General features: G+C 57.8%; 1 protein-coding gene across 2 annotated transcripts; it reads right to left on the bottom strand.

Annotated features, from left to right (window-relative positions):
• Nucleotides 1–1,196: 1,196 nt before the first annotated feature.
• AFAP1L1 (actin filament associated protein 1 like 1) lies at nt 1,197–19,229 on the bottom strand. 2 transcript variants are annotated; one of them, XM_014891215.2, is made up of 19 exons: nt 19,177–19,229; nt 9,123–9,251; nt 8,621–8,704; nt 8,239–8,336; nt 7,994–8,105; nt 7,536–7,634; nt 6,952–7,163; nt 6,425–6,604; nt 5,706–5,792; nt 5,393–5,486; nt 5,102–5,254; nt 4,179–4,390; nt 3,801–3,946; nt 3,450–3,528; nt 3,222–3,336; nt 2,903–3,067; nt 2,513–2,691; nt 2,141–2,269; nt 1,197–1,903 (listed from the first exon to the last, which is right to left on the bottom strand). In XM_014891215.2, exons 1-19 carry the CDS (start codon nt 19,190–19,192, stop codon nt 1,880–1,882), a joined length of 2,313 nt encoding a protein of 770 aa, XP_014746701.2. In that variant the 5' UTR covers nt 19,193–19,229; the 3' UTR covers nt 1,197–1,879. The 2 variants fall into 2 exon arrangements, with proteins under 2 accessions (XP_014746701.2, XP_088030245.1); XM_088174119.1 differs by having other exon boundaries at nt 1,733–1,903; nt 3,222–3,339.
• Between the last annotated feature and the right edge of the window lie 2,438 nt (nt 19,230–21,667).

Consider the following 21,667-nt stretch of genomic DNA (forward strand, 5'->3'; position numbering starts at 1 on the left):
ACCTGGACACTCAGCACCATTCCTGGAGCTCGGCTCTGGACACTGCTCCATCCCCCAGGACTCAGAGCTGATCCCAGCTCCTGCCCCCAGCAGAATCCAGACCTGGACACCAGGAACACAACTCCGGTCCCTTGGCTCAGACATGGGCGCACAGCTCTGTCCCCCGGGATTTGGAGCTGGTCCCCACAGGGCTCAAACCTGGACGCAGTTCTGGTCACCCCAAGACACAGCTCCTGCCGCTGTGGGACAGCTTTCACCTCTAGTTCACAAAGGACAGGAACAGACTGCGAGTGTTTCTTATCTGTGGTGAATGAACATTAACCAAAGCCCAAAGCCTTGGCCAAAGCTGCTGACAACCGTGGGCTACCCAGCGTGAAGGATGAAGGGGGAATGGATTCAAACTGCCAGAGGGCAGGGTCAGATGGGATATTGGGAAGGAATTCTTCCCTATGATGATGCTGAGCCCTTGGCACAGGGTGCCCAGAGAAACTGTGGCTGCCCCTGGATCCCTGGAAGTGTCCAAGGCCAGGCTGGATGGAGCCTGGAGGAACCTGGGATAGTGGAAGGTGCCCCTGCCACCCGAGCTTTAAGGGCCCTTGCCACCCAAACCAGTCTGGGATTCTCTGATGTGCTTTCAGAGGGCTGCTTATCCCAGCAGCTGCTGCCACAGGGGTGCTGAGCCCACCCCAGCCCCCTTCCCTTGGAGCAGGAGTAGCATTCCCACCCTGTTCCCTCAGCCAGAGGACCCTGCAGGCCAGTGCCAGCGTTTTTATTAAAAGCTGCTTACCTAGGTACTAACACAGGGCTGTGGAAGAGCGAGCTGCAGAGGTTAATTGTGGCAGTCCATAGCATGAGAGGGTGATGGTGACTCCTTTGTTCCCAGCACAAAAGCTGGGGCCTTTCCTTTCCATTCCTGTCCCTTGTTTCTGTCTGTGCTGAATGACCTTACTCTATTTCACTTTTCTGCTCCAATAGCCCTGCTGCTTTGTTATTTTTCTTAATTTTTATACTTCCCTTCACTCCATTTTGATCACATGCCTTACCAACCTGTGTCTGAGTGCAGCAGCCAGTGTGAGTGTGCTGTTCAGCCCTGTCTTGTTCCCTGCTCTCCCCAAAACCAGCATGGCACCAGGGCAGAAAGCTGGCCTGCCTCCATCCCCAGCCCTCTGCAGCATTTTCAAACAGTTTAGCAAAAGTAAAAGGTGTCCACTGTTAAATTGCTTTCCAAAGCTGACACTTGAGCATCCTTCATTCCAAGGGAAGGCAACATGCCCTCACCCTTGCTGCCTGGAGAACAAGAAGGAAATATTGGACAAAGGCACTTGGTTGAGGCACAGCAAGCTCGAGCCATGAGGAACCCTGAGATGAGACCCTGCAGATCCGGGAGCAGTGAGCAGGGTGAACAATCGGCATCTCCGAAGTGGCATCTCCTGAGCAGCTCCTGAATCCCAACCCTGAGGGGGCCAAAACCCCCAACGAGTCAGTGGTTGCTTTGGCAAATGTCAGCCTGGCCACACGCTGATCCCAAAAAACTGGAGCACCTGCTGGGCAGTGCCAAATGTCAGCCCCAGGCTCTCCCTTCCTTCCTTCTGACCCAGAGTTTGTGTCAGACTCCCGGCTCCGGGGCAGGCTCCCCCCAGAGCTGGGTTTCCCAGCAGTTTGTGACTCTGATCCACAAGGAACTCCCTTCCCCACCCACCTCCCAATCCCCTCCCGCCCCCTTCCCCTGGTTTATAGTGTTGGTGGTGCTGCAGTGGTGGGGACTGGGAGATCGTCTTTTCCCACCACGCCTTCCCAGCACCCTCCCAGTGTCTTGGAGAAAGGGGGCTGGTAGCTCCTCCGTGATCCCCAGTGTGTTTGGGGCTTGGCTTCTTTTTGTTTAAGTCTGCTTTTTTTCCCATTCCTGCAAAGAAAAAAAAAAAAAAAAAAAAAAAAAAAACGATGAGGAGACATCTCTGGAAAAGCAACACTTCAAGGCATCCCTCCCTACTGGGGGCTTTTTCCAAGTATTTTCACTGGAATTGTAGGGGTGATGCTTTCCCTCTCCCACCCACCCTGCACTTCCATGATTTCATGGTTAAACAAAGGCAAAGACAGATTTCTTGTGGGGCCAGAGAGGAGAGGGAGAGCTGAGCAGGACCTTGGCTTTCCGCAGCACGCTCCCCGTGTTGGCTGGGATGATGGAGGGGCTTCTCTTCCTCAGCTCTGCTGCACAGTTCACAGGGACCAAGTGCTCAGGGGGGTTCCCATTTGGCTTGTTTGTAGTTTCCTGTGGAAAAGGGGGAGCAAGAAAAGCTCAGGAAACGCACTGACAACCAGAATTTTTAAAAATAAAAAGCATGAACTGTAATGAGATAAAAATTGAGGTGATCAAATTCAACTCGCACACCTCTGCCCACAACAGGACAAAGCCACGGGGATGTCCCCTTTCCCCTGTGCTGCTCCCCACAATACCCCAACCACAGTTTCTTGCAGAAGTTGGAGCTCCGAGTGAGGAAAAAGGGATGCCTACCACATTCTCAGCCTTGCTGGTCACGGCCAGCCCTAGGGCCGGTCCTCCTGCCAGCGACTGCTTCAGCTGCTCCTTCACTTCGGTCAGCTTGAGCTCCAGATCCACCCGGGACTCCTCCTTCTGCCGGCAGCGCTCCTCCAGCACCGCCACCCTCTGCTCCAGCTCCTGCAGCCTCGGCCCTGCGTGCACAGCCACAGCTCAGCGCTGGGAGAATCCACCCATCCTCCTGCACAGCGACACTAGATGGGGCTGCCAGCCCGGCAGAGCTGCAGCCAGCCCAGCTCCCGGCCACACTGTCCCTGTGACCAGCCCAGTGTCCCTGTGGCCAGGCCAGTGTCCCTGTGGCCACCCCAGCTCTGTCCCTGAGCATCTCGAGTGGCCCCGACCTACCCGTGCTGCCCTTCATGGCTTCCCGCAGCTCCCGCTTCTCCTTGCGCAGCAGCATCAGCTCGCTGCGGATCGCTGCCTTCTCCTTCTCCAGCTTCTCCTTCTCAGTCAGGAACCGCCTGGCGTCCTCCTCGGCCCGGTTCTTGCCGTACCTGTACTGGTTGGCACCTGCAGGCACGGGGAGAGCCCATGAAAGGCTGCACCGATGGCACCCGTGGTCCAGCTGAGCCCACCCAGCAGCCGTGGCTGCACATCCCTCTGGGAACAGCTCCATCTCGGACTGGCCAGGAGCCCAGGGGAGCTTTGTGACCCGGGGACTCACTGGACGCGTGTCTCTTCACTTTGACTTGCGGGTCCACCCGCCGCGACTTCTCGCTGCAGGACGAGGCGTGGCGCTTCACCTGAGCCCCTCCTGGCCGCCCTGGCTCCTCCTCTGCCTGCTGGGAGGAGAGACAGTGAGCTTGGACACCTTCAGGGCCATCCCAGCCCGGCCACGGCTCCCTGGGCCGGGAGTGCGGTGGGAGATGATGAGCCACGAAGCCGTGCTCACCTGAACCTTCTCATAGGGGACATCATCGTACACCACCCGGGAGGAGTCGGCTCGATGATCCTGGGAGGAGCTGGCCCACCTGCAGAAGGAGGGGTGAGGTTTTCCTTTCCAGAACATCCTAGCCATCCCCTTCCAGCTCAGAGGGATTCCTGCATTTCATGACTCTACCCTACCACACCCTTCACCAGCACTGATGAAACCCTTTCAGCTTCCCATCCTGCTCAAGGGAACAACCCCTGGGGCGCTGACTGTCCCTGAGATCACAGCCCAGCCTGTGCCCGTTCTAGGGAATCCCAAGGGCCAAGGATCACCAAGCACTCAGCCCCTGGCACAGCTGGAGCACATCCTTACAGGTAGGAGTGTCTCACGGCCGTCACGATGTTGGCAATGGTCTCCACATCCACGTAGTCGTAGTGCAAGGCCTCTGGGGCTGTCTGGGAGCCTGTTTCCACCAACAGGAGACCCAGCCAGCGGCCCAGATCTTCCGAGCAGCTTGCCTGGAGGACAGAGGAAGAGTTGGGGTTCCTGCTCAGCTCCCAGCCCCTCATCCTCACTGCCTCCCTACACAAAACCCTGCTGCGCCCAATCCCCCTCTGTGCACAAAGTTCCCGTATCCCGTGTTTCTGAGCTTTCCAGGGGGAAGTCAAAACAAGGCACCGCTTACACGGGACATTGATCACCCCAAAGATTACTCCCCCATCCTGGCACCCCCATCCTCAGACGCCTCACCTCGAGCGCCGTCACCTCGTGCCCGTGGCGCAGGATGCGGAAGGCAAAGGGGTGTTTGGGGCCCAGCCCGGGCACCACCTCGCAGCCCCGCAGGACGATGGCGTTGACGTGCGTGCGCAGGTCCGTGCGGTCCTTGTGGAAGTACAGGGTGTTGCCCTTGAGGCGACACCAGCGCTCCTTCCAGCACTGGTTCACCAGCACGCTGAGGTAGCCTGGGGGTGGCACAGGGAGGGAAGGGCATCAGTGCCTGCTCGGCGACACAGAGGTTACAGCATGGCTTCCTACAGTAGGACCCACAGCTGGTCTGTGGGTTACAGAGGGTTAATGAATGAGGTTTGTTTTAAGAAATATTCTCTGACCAAGGCTGTTGGCCTGGAGACCAAGAAGAGAAGAAGAAGATAAGCAAGAAGAAACCTGCAGCTGTGGAAAGTATTTTTAGAAAAGTTTTATGGAAAACAGAGGCGTGGATGGTTTTACATCAATGATTGTTATGTTGACTAATTGTAACCAATGAAGAAAGTGTGAACTGTGTAGAGGGTATAAAAGGCAGTGAGCTGTTGTAATAAACAGGTATTAGCCTTGTGAAATGTAGCGTGTGTATTTGTGTGTCACACCCGCCTCTACAGCGACAGCTTCCTACTCATCCAGACCTTCTGTGCCTCAGTTTCCCCCCTAGACAGCCAGCTGGGCCCAGGGGAGCTGCCAGCTCAGTACCACACAGCCCCCCAGACCTGTTTTTGGGGACATGGGTGACCCCTTGTTGTCACTGGAATTTGCAGAGCCAGGCCTGGGCAGTATTTCCCAGCCTGTGGCAGTGTCACAGCCCCACAGTGAGCTCGCCCCCTCATGCTGGGGGAAGGATGTCACTCCCCACTGATCCCACCCAACTCCCAGCCCCATCTTTGTCCCCAGCCCTCACGAACCACAGCAGGGGATGTCCTCCTCGGTGGAGGAAGTCTGTGTGTCCTCAGGAGACGGCTTTTTCTTGGAGAAGCTGATGATCCTGGTGATTTTCTTCCCCGCTGCCCGGCTCATCGAGCCCTTCAGGTCAGCCAGGCCGCTCTTTTTGCCTTTCCCTGGAAGGACAGGGACAGGCTAGCTGCTGTGTGACCCTGCTGCGTGTCCTGGCATCCCAGCTGGCTGCAGAAGATGCTGCCCAGCTGTGGGCACACAGCTGGAGCTGGCTGGGAGGGCAGTGGGGACAGGGACTGTACCGTGCTCGCCGTGCTCTCTGCGGGTGGCCGGGGACCCGGTGTCACCCATGGCCACACTGTCCGAGTCCGAGGTGTGCTTCTCCTGGGACAGCCTCTGTGGGACAGCAGAATCCCATCAGCAGCATCCCCCAGGCCCTGCCACCCTTCACCCCCTGCACAGGGCTGGGATATCCAGCTCCTGTTCCCCTTCCCAGCCCTGCAGAGCTGCTGTGAGAATGGCAAGGACTCATCGTGCAGCCCCACACAGGAATTTGGGGTCCTCTAGCCCCGTGTTCCCCGGGTTTGTCCACACAGGACCCTTAGAAACCATCACCTTGTCCAGCTCCATCTTGCACGGCATCACTGGGGAGGTGGGGGCTTCCATGCCGCCTGCTGCTGGGCTGCTGGCTTCCTTTATCACCTGCAGAGACAGCCCCAGCTGTCACTTCAGGATGACCCGAGGGCCTGGGCTGCCCTCCCTGGCTCAGTTTCTTCACTACCAGAGCCAGGCTGAACCAGGGGGACAGGTCCTGGTCCCCAAAGCTCAGGGCAGCAAACCCAGATCGGGACTGCTCACACCTTGGCCCCTTCAAAACTTCAACTTCAGGGATTTTGGACATCTCAAAAGGGAGAGACTTAGGTGCCAAAGCCAGCATCATCCTGCCAGCACAGGACACTTGGTGGCCCCCCCCGTTTTAAGACGTGGCACGTCCTGAGTGTGTAAAACAACCCCGTTCTCCCACATTTGGGGTGACAGCTGTGCTGGTGGTGTGCTCAAAGGCTCCTTTCCCACCCGCAGCCCCCGCTTCCCGGCCCCAAACAAAGGCAGGAAAAGGTCCTGGGGCAGAGGAAGGGGAGAGCAAACATCCCCCCAGCCGGGGCTATCAGCGCCGGAGCCGCCCAGGCCCTGGGAAGTGGCCGATAAGAGCCGGGAGCAAAACCCCCTTCCCCTTCCAGAGGGGCAAGGCCATTCCCAGGGCAGCCCCCTGCCCAGCTCAGGCAGGGACGATGCCAAGGGCAGTGTGGGGATGCCCCTGGCAGGAGCAGTGGTACCTTGAGCCACTCCTCAGCCTGCTCCTTGCTCTGCACTGCCAGCACCAGCGCCTCGGCCCCGGGCAGCGAGAACCGCAGCTCGTGCTTCTTGCGCCGCCCGTCCTTGGGGACATAAATGACGTTGCAGGTGGCCAGGGGCACCTCCACGTGTGGCTGCCGGTCCTTGGAGCTTTTGTAGCACTAAGGGAAGCAGAGAGAGCTGCTCAGGGCTCAGCCAAGCCTGCCTGGCTGGCTGCCGTGCTGGGTGGGGGGGGTCTCACAGGTGGCATGAGGTCGCAGGGTTCCTCGCTGGTGGCACAGGTGGAAGTGGCTCAGGCCATGCAACAGCCTGAGAGTGCCCTCTCACTCCGTGGTGTCCCAAAAATAGGGGAGCCCTCTGTTCCTTTGCAAGGCAAGCAAAGGCAGCTGCGGTTTGGGTGGCAGCCTTGGGGCAGGAGCTTTGAATGACACTTTTTTCCTTTCAGCTGGGGCTCAACCACCCTCCCAACCCCTCAGGGGGTTCCTGTGCCCCCCCAGGCCAGGCTCACCAGCAGTTTGCCATCCCTGATGATGGTGAGCTGCTTGGCCCACTGCCCAAAGCGCTTCTTGCGCAAGAGGAAGGCGCAGATCCGGCAATCCTTCACCAGGTTCATGGAGGCCTCCTCCGAGGGCCACTGGTGTGTCAGCTGCTGGCCCTTGGCCTCCTCCTCCTCCTCGTCATAGGACTCGTAAGAGCTGCTCATGGCATCCGAGTCATTGTCTGGAAGGAAGCAGAGGAGTCACCCTAAAAGGTGCCACACACCCTGGCAGGGTTCCTCGTACCCAGCAGGCTCCAGACAGTGCTGGGCTGGGTGCCAGGATAGGTGGATTCTGTGTCATCCTCTGGAAAGAGCAGCGTTTGGCACCAGCCCTCTCCATTTCCCTTGGAATCCCAGCAGGATGCTCATGGGCAGAGTGCCAGCCCCAGGTGCATCTATCCAGAGCCCTGGGCTCTCTTTATTTCTTTGCAAGCCTCACACTTAGAAATCCTGGTTCTCCAGCCTCAGCAGCCCCAGCCCATTGCTCAAGCCCCACCTCGGGCAGGATTTTGCCAAAGCTCTCCCCTCCCTGTCGAGGACACCCAGATACCTACAGGAATTTTTTTGCTCCCCGTTTATCCTGGTGACGGGGTAGTTGCTGTCTGCATCCTCGTAATATCCGTCCTCGATGGAGTTGGGGGGGCTGGAGCTGTCTGCAGGGGAAGCAGAGGGAGCTGGGGCTGCTGCACCCAGTTTTCCCTCATGGATGCTCAGTGGGGCACAGCCAAGCACTCCCTCCCAGGGCATCCCAGCACTGATCCCCCGTGGCTCTGATCTCTCCCCATCACCTCATTCCCAGCCTGGCTGGAGCAAACAACTCCTTGCAAAAACAAGTGGGATGGAAGGGAGTGGGACAGGAACGATGCTGGTGGGACCAGCGACAATTCCTTCCCTAGGATGAACAGTCCAGCCCACTGGGAGCTGCCTGCTTCTTCAGAAAGCTCGGGGATGCAGTGGGCAGCTCGTGGGGCTCCCCCCACCCTCCTGCTGGCCCGGATGGAGCAGCACTCACTGCGGGAGGTGATGTACTCAGGGGCCTTGCCAGGGCCCAGGGGCAGCGCTTCCTCGTAGTAATCCTCAGGAGGGGGAGTGGTGGGTAGTGGAGGAGCAGGATCCACAGGAACCTGGAGCACAAACACCTCCAGCATGAGCCAGGCCAGCAGCAGGGGCAGGAGCCCCAGCAGGGCACAGGAAAGGTGCCACCCTGGGCACTGCAGGTGCACAGCACACCTGGCTCAGGTACAACCTCGCACTTACAGGTTTGGCTGGCTGGTTCTGTGCCAGCTCCAAGCCAACGCTGTCGCTGGTGTCCCCCTCCTCCTCCTGCATGTCCTGCAGGTCCCGCAGGTCACAGTCTGCACGGGGTGAACAGAGGGTGAAGGGAGCAGCAGAGCAGAGCTGCACATCCCAGCTGTGCCCTCCAGGGATCTCCCTCCATGGCCTTTCCCTGGGAAGGTGAACACAGCTGGAGTGTGGATTCCCTCACGGGCAGCCCCCAAACAGCTACAAGGGAGCAGGAGCAAGCACCCAGAGTGATGATGCCTACTCTGGACACAAGGATGTAGCTGTCACCCTTCTTCCAAAGGACCCCAGGACCAGCATGACCCCCAGGGCACCCCTCCAGCTCAGCCACACGTACCAAACTCCTCAAAGAGGGACTCCACGAAGCTGGTGCCATTGCCCAGGGACGCTGTGTTGACGTACATGTAGTCCACATCCTTCCCTGGAATTGAGGGGGGATGCTCTGAGCCTGGGGCAGGCACTGGCACCAGCCCAGGGACACAAAGCAGGCACTGGGGATGATGGAGGAACCCCCAGGAGAGCAGGAATGGGGAAGGCTGTGAAGCCCCAGGTGCTCAGTGCCGGCCTTCCCACGGAAACCCCTGAGCTCAGCACAAACCCAGGGCAGGAAAAGCTCTGGGAAGCAGCGTTTCCGCAGGGAGGGGATCCAGCCCTCCTGGATCCAGCCCTGCTCCGGGGCAGGGAGGAGCTGGGAAGGGAAAGCAGGGAGTAAAAGTGCCCTGAGGGGGCTGAGCAGGTGCTGGGCTCATCCCTGCCCTGCAGAAACTTTTCCCTGCATTGCTGGGGACACTCATTGCCTTTGGGAACAGCCACTGGCACCACAGGAGAGGGACACAGACCTGCAGGTGGCTGCAGCTTCTGCAGGATGGTGGAGACAGCCAGCTTCTTCTCCTGCGTGGTGGCACTCAGGTACTCGTGGTCCAGCAGCTTGAGCAGAACGCTGAGCTCTGGCAGGAGCTGGTCCAGCACTGAGGGGAGCAGGAAAAATCCCGTCAGCCAGGGGGATGTTGGGATGCTGGGGTTAAGACAAGGCAAAATGGGCTGGAACTCCAGCAAACCTGGAGCTCTGGACAGGGCAGAGAGAAAGAGCTGCAGTTCCTCCCAGTGCTGGATCTCTCATCTCACAGAACACCCCAAACCCCAAGCCATGGGGTCACCAGCATCCCCCACACCCCTAAAACACCTTAAACCCCAGGCTATGGGGTCAGCAGCATTTCCACTCCTAAAACACTCCAAACCCCAGGCTGTGGGGTCAGCAGCATCCCCCACACTCACAGAACACCCCAAACTCCAGGCTGTGGTGTCACCAACTCCCCCCATGCCCTGCCACGTGTAGGACACGTCCCATCACAGCCACCAGCTCCGTGTCAGGGCTCTGGGCCAGCCAAGGGCAGCCTGGGTTCTATTAATAGTGCCAGAGCAGGCAGGGAGGGGGGCCCGGGGACCCTGCTGGGCACCAGAGCTGAGGGTGCCTGATAAGCCAGGGCTGCTGGCAGGGGCTGAGCTCAGCAGCAATGCCCTGAGCTGGGCACACTCAGCACGGACAGAGAGCTCTGAAGGCGCCTTTGTTTCCCCCCCAGCTGAGCTGTCCCCTCCATCTCCCTTGTTAAACATCCTCCAAAATACCAGGGGGGGAGGGAGGGGGCAGTCAAAGAGGCCTGTGATCCCAGGAGGGCTGAGCAGAGCCTGGGGGGGAGCAGGGAGGCAGGGAATTAATTTCCTTTGCTCATTAGACTTCCAGCCTGAAGGAGTTTAATGGGGTGGGCGCTGCAGGAAGTGAGGGGAGATTGCTCAGAGGGGCAGCAGGGGCTGGTGTGACACCCAAGGTCACCTGGCAAGCAAGGAGCAGCACAGACACTTGTGCAAGAGCTGTGGGAGTGAGCACAGACCTGCAGAGCTGGCCCAGGGGACAGGGGACACATCTGCTGTGCTGGGGGTGGGCTCTGAGCCCCAGGACAGCAAAGGGCTGCTGAGGAGGAGGGGGTGGGATGGCAGAGTGACCACAGTGACACAGAAAACGGACCCTGTGTCCCCTGCTCTGGGACATCTCCAGTGCTGGCCAATGGCTCCCACCTGCTGCTTTCTGCTGGGGCTTCTCCTGCACCCACAGTCTGTGGGATCACCCCATTCCCTGCACTCAGGCTTTGAACACAGGGTTCAAACACACTGGTTTGAACTCAGACACCCCAGTGACACCAGAAACTCCCTCCTCTCCCCATCTGAGGCAGGATGGGAGATATCCCTGAGCTCTCTGGAGGCAGGACCTGTGGCAGCAGATGGCTTTAGCATTAACTAACAGGCCTGGATGGGCTGGGGGGACCCAGGGCAGCTCTGCTGGGATGGGGTGACCCAGGGGACAGCACCAGGACACGGCTGCCATGCAGGACAGTGCCAAATCCTGCCCTGGAACAGCACCAAGCACGGTGCTGCAGAGGAGCTGCATCTCCTCCAGCCCCTCTCCCCACCCTACAGCAGGCCAGCTCTATTTTTAGACCCCACAAGTGCTCCCCTCCTCAGGGACCCTTTTCCCAGCACAGAGATAAGGTCTGGACACAGCCTGCAGCTGCAGAGCCTCCCTGCCCCTCCCCGGCTCTGCAGCAAAAATCAGGTCCTGCTCCAGTAACCTGCAGAGAGGAGGAAGAGGAGGAAGAGGAAGAGCCTCTGGCCAAGCCAAAGAGGGAGTTTCCTGGTGTAGAGACCCAGCTTTTGCAAGAGGAGAGATAAGACAACCCCGTGGAGTTCTCACTCCAAGAAAAGCCGAGCCTGCAGCTTGAGAGAGCCCCGGGGAAGGGGAGATGCTGAATCACAGCTCTGAAATGCAGTGGGAGGTGCACAGGGACCCCTGTCCTGTGGCCAGGCTTCCTCCTGCACCAGGTGATGGCTGGGGCCCAGGGGGGCTGGGGGAAATCGGATGCTGGGAGTAACAGCCATTGTTTGTGGCTAAAATAAAACCCAAGCACAAATAAATCCTTCCTGTTGGCACAGGCAGGGGCCCTGGCTGCTCTGCCTGCCAGCACAGGGCTCCTTCCAGCTGCCACCCACAGCAAACAAACCTTGAGAGATCCTGGGATGTCCTGAATAGGTGGGGACAGCACCCAGTGACACCCCAGCCCCTGGGGGAGCCCTGCAGGGAGGTCAAACTGGACAAACAGACCCAGAGGAGTTCTCTGCAGCACACAAACCGTGCTCACCTGTCCACAGGTCGATGTGGAGCCACCTGCAAGAGCCACACAGCGCTGGGATGTGTCCCCATGCCTCGCTGGGGCATCACCAGAGGGGTGAGATGCTGGCAGCCCCCTCCAGCCCCAACACTGCTGCTCTTTGAGGTCTCCTGGGCAATTTTCTGAGCCCCCAGGGCAGTTCCTGTTCCCATTCCCATTCCCATTCCCAAGGAGGTTTCTTCTCACTGAGGAGGAGGAAGTGCCTTGGTGGGGGTGGCTTGGAGCTCCCAGAATTGTTCCTTTGTGCAGGGGACAGAGCTGCCTGCAGCCAAGTGGGCAGGAGAGGGGCAGGAGCCAGCCAGGCTCTGCTCCCATCACTCAGCACCTGCTGGGTATGGGGCAAACTGGGATGGGCTGGTAAAGCCAGGAACAGCAGCCTGGAAAACACCCCCTCCTCCTGCCAGTCTGTGCTGCTCCAGGCCAGAGGGGTTTTAGGGAAAAGCCAACCATTAATGATCACACTTGAGCCCTGGCAACATCCCCTAAGAGTGGAAGATTTGCTGAGGGGCCACTCGGTGCACATGAATCATCTCCTCCCTGCAAACAAGGGCCCCTTGAGTGGGGCGGATGGGGGGAGCCTCTGACTCTGCATCCAACAATTCCGGCAGGAGCTGAGCTCTCAGGGCTGGCTCCTGCCTGCCTGGGACTCTGCCACCCTCCCTGCCCTTCTCTGGGGTAACTCAGCGATCCTGCTCCCAATTTGGGTGCTGCAGCATCCCTGGGGTTGAGGAGCACAAGGTCAAATCTCAATTCTCAGCACATCCCCACCAAGCAGGGGCAGAGCAGCCACGCACAGCTCCTGGGGCCCTCATCATCGTGGCCTTGCAGTAATTAATATCCTTAGCTGATAGCCTTGGAAAATCAATCTTGGGAGATGAATGTGAAACCTGATGGCTTGAGGGGGCACAAAGCCCCCCCTGGTTGTGCCTCCCAGAGCAGCAGCAGCTTCTCCCCTTACACAGGGAGCCTGCAGGGCTTGGAGGGCTCCTGTGTCCTGCCCTGGGTAGGAGAGAGGATGAGATGAGCCACCAGAAAGGTTCTAAAGCACAAAGAGTGCCCTGGCTGAGCCTCCTCCATCAGTGCCCCCACCTGCCCCAGACACCCCAGCAGCTCTGGATGTTGGAGCCCTGAAGCCTGGGAGTTTTGAGATTTCTGTGCTTTCTGACACTGACCCCCAGCAGAACACTGCTTGTGACTTGAGGCCTCGGACAAGGCTCCAAATTTGAGTGGTGGAGTTAAAATCACTGGTGTGCAGTTAGAATAGAAGTGTGTGATTTCACATAGTGAAGAGTTTTAAATTTAAAAGTTTTAGAACACGGTAATATAGCAATATTTTAGAATATATTCTAAAAATAAAGTTTTAGAATGTAGTATCCCTTTCCCAGCACAGCTCCAGTGGCAGCAGCTCAGCCATTCCAGCCCTGCTCACAGAGGGTCCTGGGCCTGTCCCAGTGCCTTTTCCAGCACACAATCCTCTCCCCAGGATCAACAGCCCTGCACAAAGCTTTATCTCATGGCCTTGCTCCAGCCACTCACCCACCCCAGCAGAGACCAGTCAAGCCCAGCCCAGAGCTGCTCCCTCAGCCAGGCTCTTCCCAACCCCCTGCCTCACCCTGCACACAGCAATTCTGTGTCCTCACCACCTCCCAAAAAGGGGAGAAGAGCACAGGGAGCTGTGGGACACACGTGGAGCCACAGCTCTGCCCTGCACAAGGGAATTGGACCCCAGCAAGACTCCAAACATCCCCCTCTGAGCACTCTCTCCTGGAGGAGAGGCAGTTTCTCACATCCTCCTCCCTGTCTTAAACGAGGAAACAGAACTCCTGAATAGAGGGAAGTGTAATTACAGCCTGATAGAGCGTGCAGAGGGCAAAGATTATCACCTGCACTGGTGTCCCTGGCAGCTCACACACTGCAGCAACCATCACTCACTCCGGGGAGCCAGTGAAGCCTCTGCCCTGCCTAATTGGATTAAATGGGAACAAGGGGATCCCACCCAGCCCGGGGTCAGGAGGACAGCCCAGAGCGACCCCCGGGCTGGGTCCAGGCTCTCCTGGTGGTGCCACCCCCTCAGTCCGATCCCCTCACCCTGCACACTGCCCTTGGCACCCCAGCACAGCCCTGGGGCATCACAGGGACAGAGGGACTGAAGTGACATCGCTGCTGGGCTGCGGGCATTGTCCTTCCTCACAGAGCTGCAGGTAATAATTAACAGGCTGATTAAATCACCAACAAGCGCCTCTGTGTGACCCAGGCTGCCAATGAACCCCCCCAGTGCTCTGTGCTGTGGCAGGACCCCCTCTCCAGGGGCTGCTCCCCCCTTTCTCTGCCTCCTGGAGAAGTTCGAGGCTGTTTGCTTTAGCTCACCCAAAGCAAACTTTATCCCCCTGATCTGCAGGCTGCAGCTACCCCCACCCCAGAGGAGCAGGGGGTGGTGTCTGGGCACAGCGAGATGCTGAGCAAATAAAATCACCCAGGTGAGAGATCTCTGAGTGACCCTGCTGAGTCTCCAGAGTGGAACCTCCAAACCCTGCTCCTAACCCCACGTATGAGGTTTCCAGCCCCAGCTCACCACAATCAGCTCTGGAAAATCACATGGAGCAGGTTTGTACTCCCTGACTACATTTTAGAGCTTGGTGCCAGGCCCAGACTACATTTCAGGACTCGGTGCCAGGCTCATGGCAGGATGCTCCAGCCTGGGAGCAGAGCTTGGAGGCTGCTGGCTGGAAAATACATTTAAATAATGAATGAAAAGGAGAGGTTTGAGATGCCCTTTAAAGGAATAGTCAGGCAGGGGCAAGACCTGCTGAGTAATGTATAAAAAACAAGCTTCAGGCAGAGGAGAGATGTTAGGATTACTCAGAACCCAGAATAAACTGTGTTTCCTCCAACCAAAATTTTTGGTGTCGGCCTTTTCCAAACAAACTCCAGCAACAGGTTGGCCTGGGCTCCTCTCCAGCCCTGGGATGGTGTCCAACCCCTGTGCCCACCCTCTGTGGTCACACCTTCCTGCCTTTGGGGACCTGGAGCTGTCACCTCCAAACCTCAGCCTTCAGGAGAGTCAGAATTCCAGCTAATTGCAGGGATTCCAGCTCACTGCAAGCATTCTAGTGGGAAACCCCAATTCCCACCAGTCCCTGCCACCAGTCCCTGCCACCACCCAGGGCTGGATCCAGCCCCCACATCCCCAAAATCTCCTCAGGAGGGGGTGGAAATCTCTCTGCACCCCCAAGAGACACTTCTCCAGGTCCTGTACATCCCCAGTTTCCCAAAGCCAAGTTCCAAAATGCCTTGGATGCAATTCCCAGCCTGCAGGAGTGGGACACGGGGAGGCCACCAGAGCTGGCACATCTTGGGACGAGAAGTCACACGGGGAGGTTGTGACAGGACCCTGAGAAGAAGAGAAGGATCCAAACCCTCACCTAGCAGGGTATGGGCAGGGATTTGGCATTTCCCAAATCCCACTGCACATTCCCTTCACCGGCAGGATGTGGATCCTTCTTTACAGAGCTGGTGGGAGGAGAAACCAGAGATCCCAGTGGGGGAAATATCCCCGTGGAGCTGGGCAGGGAAATGTGCCCTTGGCATCCCTGCCCTGACCCTGACAATGCCCAGGAATTCCAGAGCTGTGCTGGACACGAGTCCCCCTGGCCAGTGGGGGGGGGTTGGGACCTTCTCAGTGGCCACCTCAGCCCTGTCCCCATGTCCCCATGTCCCCAGGGTGTCTGTGTGCGGGGGCTGGGGCTGTGCTGCCCCGGAGGACACTCAGCACAGAGCAGGATAAGAGTTATTTTCTCAGCCCTTCCCTTTCCTTCCCTTGCCAAGCTCTGCCGGGAGCATCAGGTGCAGAGGCAAGGCCACCATCCGACAGCATTTCCGACCCGTTTAACCCCTGCAGGGCAGGGCTGGAGGGGCAGGAAAACCGGGATATCCCAGCGGGAAAGGTGACAATGTGTGACCGACGGCTCTGGTCACTGCCAGTGCTGGCACTGGTTCTGCTTTTAATCCCGGGATACCAAAACCAGCTCTCAAACCTGTTGCTACTTAAGTTCTATTCCTTGTTCTGTCCTTCACAACTGCGGTTTCCCAAAATTTTGGGCCATATAAAATGAGCGGCTGTTCCTCAGTCACAAACTTGGGTGGGTTTAATGCTCAAAAAAAACCCTCCTGAGAAAGCCAAAATTCTTCAAAGTGCTCCTTACACATCTCCTGCTAATTGCCAGCAATCAGAGCATACCAGAGTCTCCCCGAGCTCCCTCTTATCACTTCCAGGATCAAATGCACATGAAAACCACTTCAAAAAAAAAAAAAAAGAAAAAAAATTATTTTGAGCATGGAAACCCCTTGCAGCAAAGCTGTTTTTGTTCCAAACTGTTACGAAATGTCAGTGTTTTCCCTCGCCTGCCAAAGAGCCGGCTTTGATGCCATGGGAGGCTTTATCAGGAGCAGGAAGGGGTTGCAGCAGCCGTGCCACGGGGGGGAGGCTCAGAGAGGTTATTTTATCCTTTTATTTTCTCCTTCCCCATTGCACATTGTCAGCCCAGACTTCACAGAGGGACCTGAACTCCTCAAATCCTCCCAGCACCTCGGGGTGATGACAGGAGGCTGCTGCCTGCCAGGGTGCCCTCCCTGCTCTGTCACCTCCTGGGTGCCAGCCCCTTGTTTGTGCAGGGCTGGCTGGCACTGAAAGGTTTCCAGCCCCATTGTCTGGCCTGGCACAATGACATTTAATCGATATTGTTCAGGACAGAGAGTTGTGTCATTAATTTTTAAGGTTCCTTATATACAGGAGGAGATGTGCTCCTCGGGAGGGAGTTTGAATTGTGCCAGACTAGATAATAGGGAAGGGTTAAGGGGTTAGGACACAAGTCTGGGATGCCAGAAACCACTTCAAGCCTCCTCTCTGCTCCACTGTTATCTCCTGTCCCCAGCAAGTGATTTGGCTCCTGAGCAGCAGGCAGAGCTCGGCTCCAGCCCAGTGCTCTCCTCTGGAAAGGCTTCCCACTGCTTGGGATGAGACAACTTCTTCAAAACCTTAAACAAAGTTTTCCTGGGCAGGGATAGGAACCTCCTGCAGGCCCAGGGGAGCTCAGGCACTGCTCCGCAGCAAAGGCCACGGCAGCCTCGCAGCTCAGCACGTTTGCACAGGAAAAGAGCATTTCCAGGTCAGGAGTGGGAAAGAGGCAGGTTTTCCAGGCAGACAGGACAGTCCCCAGGGCTCCTGGCTTCTGGGGGGACACTATCCCACAGTGTCCTTGCCCTCTGTGCCCCTCCAGAGCTGCCAGGAGGCTGCACACAGATCCAGGGATTCCCTGTCAGGCCAGCGCTGCACGCAGCAGGATACTGGAAAATCCAGAGGGGCAAACAACTCCAGCCCTTCATCTTCATCAACATCCCACCCTGTTTTACCCACCCCAGGGGGGCTCAGCCCCTTCCCCACCACCCCCGGGCTGGAAACAGGCGGTGGCTGAGTTTCCAGAGGAAGGAATGGCTGCAATGTGGAGCAGAGCTCGGCACTTGCCCGGTGCTAACAGCTGGCCCGGGCTGTGCTTCCCACCAGCCCAGAGCCTTCCTTGCACCGGCAGGATTCCTGCTGCCAGCTCGCAGGGCAGGAATGATCCCAGCTCCCTCCCACCCGTCCTGCAGCCTCCCCATTCCTGTGGGCGAGCTGGAGCCAAGTTTATCCCTGACACATCTCCGCCGGCTTTGCTGGATTTAGAGCCCAGATAAGTTTGGGGCAGGAGCTAAATTCTGGTGGCTCAAAAGGTCAGGGAAGAGATACTAATGAGGGAGGAGAAGCCATGTGTGAGCACAGGCGTGTTTGAGCAAAGGATTGCCTCCCAAATCACACATTGGGAGCCGGGTTCTCCATCAGCACAACCTGAAACAACTCTGCCAACAGCACCATTGCCCCCAGTTAGCCACTGGTGTGGAGCTGGACCACGAGAAAAAGCTGGCAGATGATAAAATCAGGACACAGCAGAGCTCCAGGTGAAGAAAGGGGCTGCCAGACTGGGAATGGGCACGGAGCTCCTGCCTAACACCAGACTCGCCCTTTCACTGGGGAAAGGAACCTTCTCTCCACCAGTCACAGCCCCCAGAGGGATCCAGCAGCTCTCGCTGATGAGCAGGAGGGGCTGGGGGAGGTTTACATTAGCAAAGAGCCATCCAGGTGCCAACAGCAATTCATCACAAGCACTCAAAACAAAGCAGGCAGGCGCTGCCATGGCAGGCACCAGCGAGGGAGATAAAACAACTCTTCCCTGGCAGTGTCAACCTGTGCAGATGTTGACCAAAACATGCTCAGACACGGCTCCCTCAGCTGGGCATCCCCTCCTTCCCTGCCATGAGGTCCCAGGTTTGATTTTTGGGGTGGGCTGAGGTGTAAACAGGACATTTCCCATCAGCTCACACAGCAGGAGAATGGGGATGCTCTGCTCCCCCCTGTCCCCAGCAGTGATGTCCTCAGGGACATCAAGTGTCACTTGGCAACACTCTTCCCTCCTGCCACAGCTCCCTCCTTCAGAGCTGGCAAAGCCACTCTGGCTGGTCACAGCCACAGGAGCTGGCTGTCCCTGTCCCCTCCCGGGCTGGACACAGCCACAGGGGCTGGCTGTCCCTGTCCCTGTCACCGTCCCTGTCCCCTCCCGGGCTGCAGGCACTGACACCGTGCCTGTGTTTCCAGCAGTCCCAAACTCCTCGGAGCTGTTTCCACTGCGGAAACGCCACCCCATCCTTTTACATCGGCAAGGGGAACTCTTGACCCCTGGGACTTTGTGGTGCTGACCCAGGACTGCAGACACAGCACTCCTGAGCTGCCCTGGCACTTCAGCATGGTCCAGCCCGTGCAGTCAGAGAGGCCCCTGGCCACTCTCTTATCATTTTTGGCCAGTGTTTCTGTAGCACCTCCAAGGCCAGGTCAAGGGCCAGCACCCCCGTGCTCCATCATGTCACCACCTGCTCCTCCTGTGCAGCCCCAGGCAAGGAGCAATCCCCCTGCAAACCTCCCTCTGCTCCTTCTGGGACCCGGCAGCCCCAGCAGAAAGCCGGGACCTTCTCTGCAGAGCTGGCCCAAAGCCCTGGCAGGTTTATACAGATCCCAGATCAAAGCCCAGGAGCTCCGTGAGCGCGATGCCACAGGCGGGGATCACACACGTGCGGGAAGGCAGCTGCTCCCCATGCAGCAGGGTGGGGATCAGGCCCTCCGTGGCTTTACCAGACTCCCAGCAGGGAAACCCTCTGAACCCCATCAGCTCCATCGGGAAACGCCACCTCCCTTTCCACCACCACAATTTCCCCTAACAAGTGCTTACACCCCACAGCCTCCCTTGCAGGCTCCTGGCGTTTAACCCATCCGACCAGCAAAGAGAAACTGGTTCCAGTTCGTGCCCCAGCCGGCCCTGCTGGAGGACTGGTGAGGAGCAAAGACACGCTGGGATCGGGGTCCTACAGGGGGATGGACCCGCTGGGTTGGGATGGGATGGGATGCGCGACCCGCGATTCCTGCGCCTGGCACGGGCATCCTCCGTGCCCTCCAAGCTGTGCTCGGGGCGGGATGCGCGTCCTGTTCTGTCCCATCTCATTCCGTGTCATCCCGTCCCGTCCCTGTCCCATTCCCGTCTCTGTCCCATTCCCATTCCCGTCCCATCCCTGTCCCATTCCCGTCCCTTACCGCTGAGCCGGTCCATGGTCCGGAGCCGCGGCCGCCCCGGGAGCTGCGGGCGGGCGAATGTCCCGGGCAGCGGCCGCCCGGCGGGGCCGGCTCTGCTCGGGGTGGCCAATCCCTTCATCCGCCCCTCCCTCCCTTCCCTCGCTCGGCAGCGCCGAGCACCGGCCCGGCACGGCACGGCACGGCACCGGGGACAGCCCGCGGGGACAGCCCTGCCACCCTGCGACCCCCGCTCCATCGGCACCCACAGACCCCCCTGGGAAAGGTGGAGGGTCTTGAGTGCGCGACCTGCACCTGCCCGGGTGGAGCGAGTTCGGTTTAGGGGAAAAAAAAAATCCCCCTGAGCCCTCCCGCCTTGTGTCGCCCTCCGCAAAATCCCCTCCCTATCTGCTCCCTCCTGTGCCCAGCGTGGCCATGCCACTGTCATTGTCCCTCCCCAGCACACAGACCCGGGCTTGGGAGACTTGTGGGACGTGTGACACATGTGACACACGTGTGACAGTGTCCCTCCCAGGTGTGGCAGCAAGGACAGAGGCTCCTGGCAGTGCCAGGACAATCCAGGCTGCGACAGAAATGGGATGAGGTTTCACACGTACCCAATTCTTATCACTTGGGGAAAAAAAGAATTGAAATATCAGGTGTGAATTAGCAGCTGGCCTGGAGGAATTCCCCTTTTAGGGCAATTTCAGCCCAGGACCACTCCCTTGCACCCTCACACACCCAGCTGGGAAGCAGCTCCTGCACGGGTGGTGTTTGATGGTCTCTCCGTCCTGGATTGAGTCCCAGTTTTTTTTCCACAACCTGGAATCACCTTTGGGGCTGTGGCTGGGGCTGCCAACACTCCAGGCTGCTTTGGGAATTGCAGAGTGGTGACACCTGAGGTGTCCCTGCCCCAGGGCCATGGGACACCAGAAGGGACCCTTGGAGTGTCTGCTGCCCCAGAATGGAGCTGGAGAGGCTGCCCTGGCTCTGAGAAATAAAAACCCCAAGCCCTGCCTCATTTTCCTCACCTTTGCCTTGTGGAGGAGAGTTACTGTCCATAAAATGCTTTGGAAATGAAAAGATCCTGCTGTTACTGTGTTATTACTGTTATTAATAACATCCCCAGGCTTTCTCACTGGAGCTGCTGCTGGAGAGGGAGGATTCCTCCAGCCACAAACAGTTGAGTTTCATTTAGAGAGCCCTATTTTGGATGAGTGAAATAATTATAAATAAACTCGGCTCATTTACTGCTGTACTAAAGCAGATGAGCAATCGATTCCCAGGGCAATGTTGCCACCTTCTCCTCAATCCCCAGCCCTTTCCTTGGCATAAAGCTCCAGAGCTGGAGATGCTGCTGAGGGGAAAACTCCTGCCCTGAGCCCCCTGAACTCTGGCAAACCCCTGCAAGGGGAACTTGCTGGTGGATTTTTGGGCAACAAATTGGGCAGGGAGGGCATGGAATCCATTCCAAGGGGACACCAGGACAGGAGGGGCTCAGAGGGGACCAGAATGTGGCCCATGGCACAGTGAAAGTAAAACCTGCACTGTCCTCTCAGAGGAACTCTGCTGATACCCCAAAGTTCCCATGCCTGGTTTTTGGGATTGTTCAATCCTCCTGTATGCCTGAAAATCCTGCAAGACGAGCAAATAGCAAAGCAGAGCACCACAGACACCAGGGAAGAGGTTTGTGTGGAAACAACCGTATTTGTTTTATGAAAAAAAAAAAAAAAGCCAAAAAAAAAGTTATCCCATAGAGTTTGGGATACAAACATGTTGAGTTTGCAGTAAAGGGAATTGCCTTCATTCCCAGAGGGATTCAGCAGGGACTCAGGCAGCTGTGATGGGGAATTCAGGACAACCCAGGAGGGTCCAGCAGGCAGTGGGACCTGCATTTCCCACTCCTCTCCTCTGGCCTTCCCCCAGCTCTCAACTGGAATATCCTGGAATACTCAGCCCTGGACAAACCTGAAGAGCAGCAAGAAACTGCACAAGGCAGGAGGTGGCTTTGGCTGTTCCACTTAAGCAGGGCTGGGTTTGGGGATGGAAAGTGGCTGTTCTGGCACTTTGGGAGGACAAACTGGCTCTGGAGCAACCCAGGCTTTGCAGGGAAAGCCAGCAGCCCAAGAGGGATTGGGACTCAGAGTCTCACCTTGGCCCCGTGGGGTCTCCACCACTTCTATCCCCTGCCCCAAACTCTGCATTTCAGATCCTGAAGTGTCCCCAGTAAAGGCAGGGATGGATTTAAGGAGCCTGGAGTGAGATCCCACTTTCCTGCCATTGTGCCCGGGGCCTTTTCCACCCCTACCCCACATCCCAGCTGAGCAGAAGGGGATGGGACACCCCTATCCCAAAACCCTGCTCTCTGCCAGCCCCTGCCACTGTGGCTGTAGGAAAATCCTCCCCTCGTGTCCCTGTGGGGCAGCAGTGACAGACCCCAAGTCTGGGAAGAGCCCAGGCACGGATACAGAAATCAAGCTGGAAAAGGAAAGGAAACACAGAGCACCAAACGATC

Source organism: Sturnus vulgaris, chromosome 15, assembly GCF_052056855.1.
Source record: "Sturnus vulgaris isolate bStuVul1 chromosome 15, bStuVul1.hap1, whole genome shotgun sequence".
Lineage (NCBI taxonomy): Eukaryota > Metazoa > Chordata > Aves > Passeriformes > Sturnidae > Sturnus > Sturnus vulgaris.

What these genes read in the sequence shown, in the direction of transcription:
- AFAP1L1 (XM_088174119.1), bottom strand. An exon ending in ACGAGGTGACGGCGCTCGAG is followed by an intron (nt 3,947 to 4,178) that starts GTGAGGCGTCTG and finishes TCTGTCCTCCAG; the next exon opens with GCAAGCTGCTCGGAAGATCT. An exon ending in AGCCATGAAGGGCAGCACGG is followed by an intron (nt 2,692 to 2,902) that starts GTAGGTCGGGGC and finishes CTGTGCACGCAG; the next exon opens with GGCCGAGGCTGCAGGAGCTG.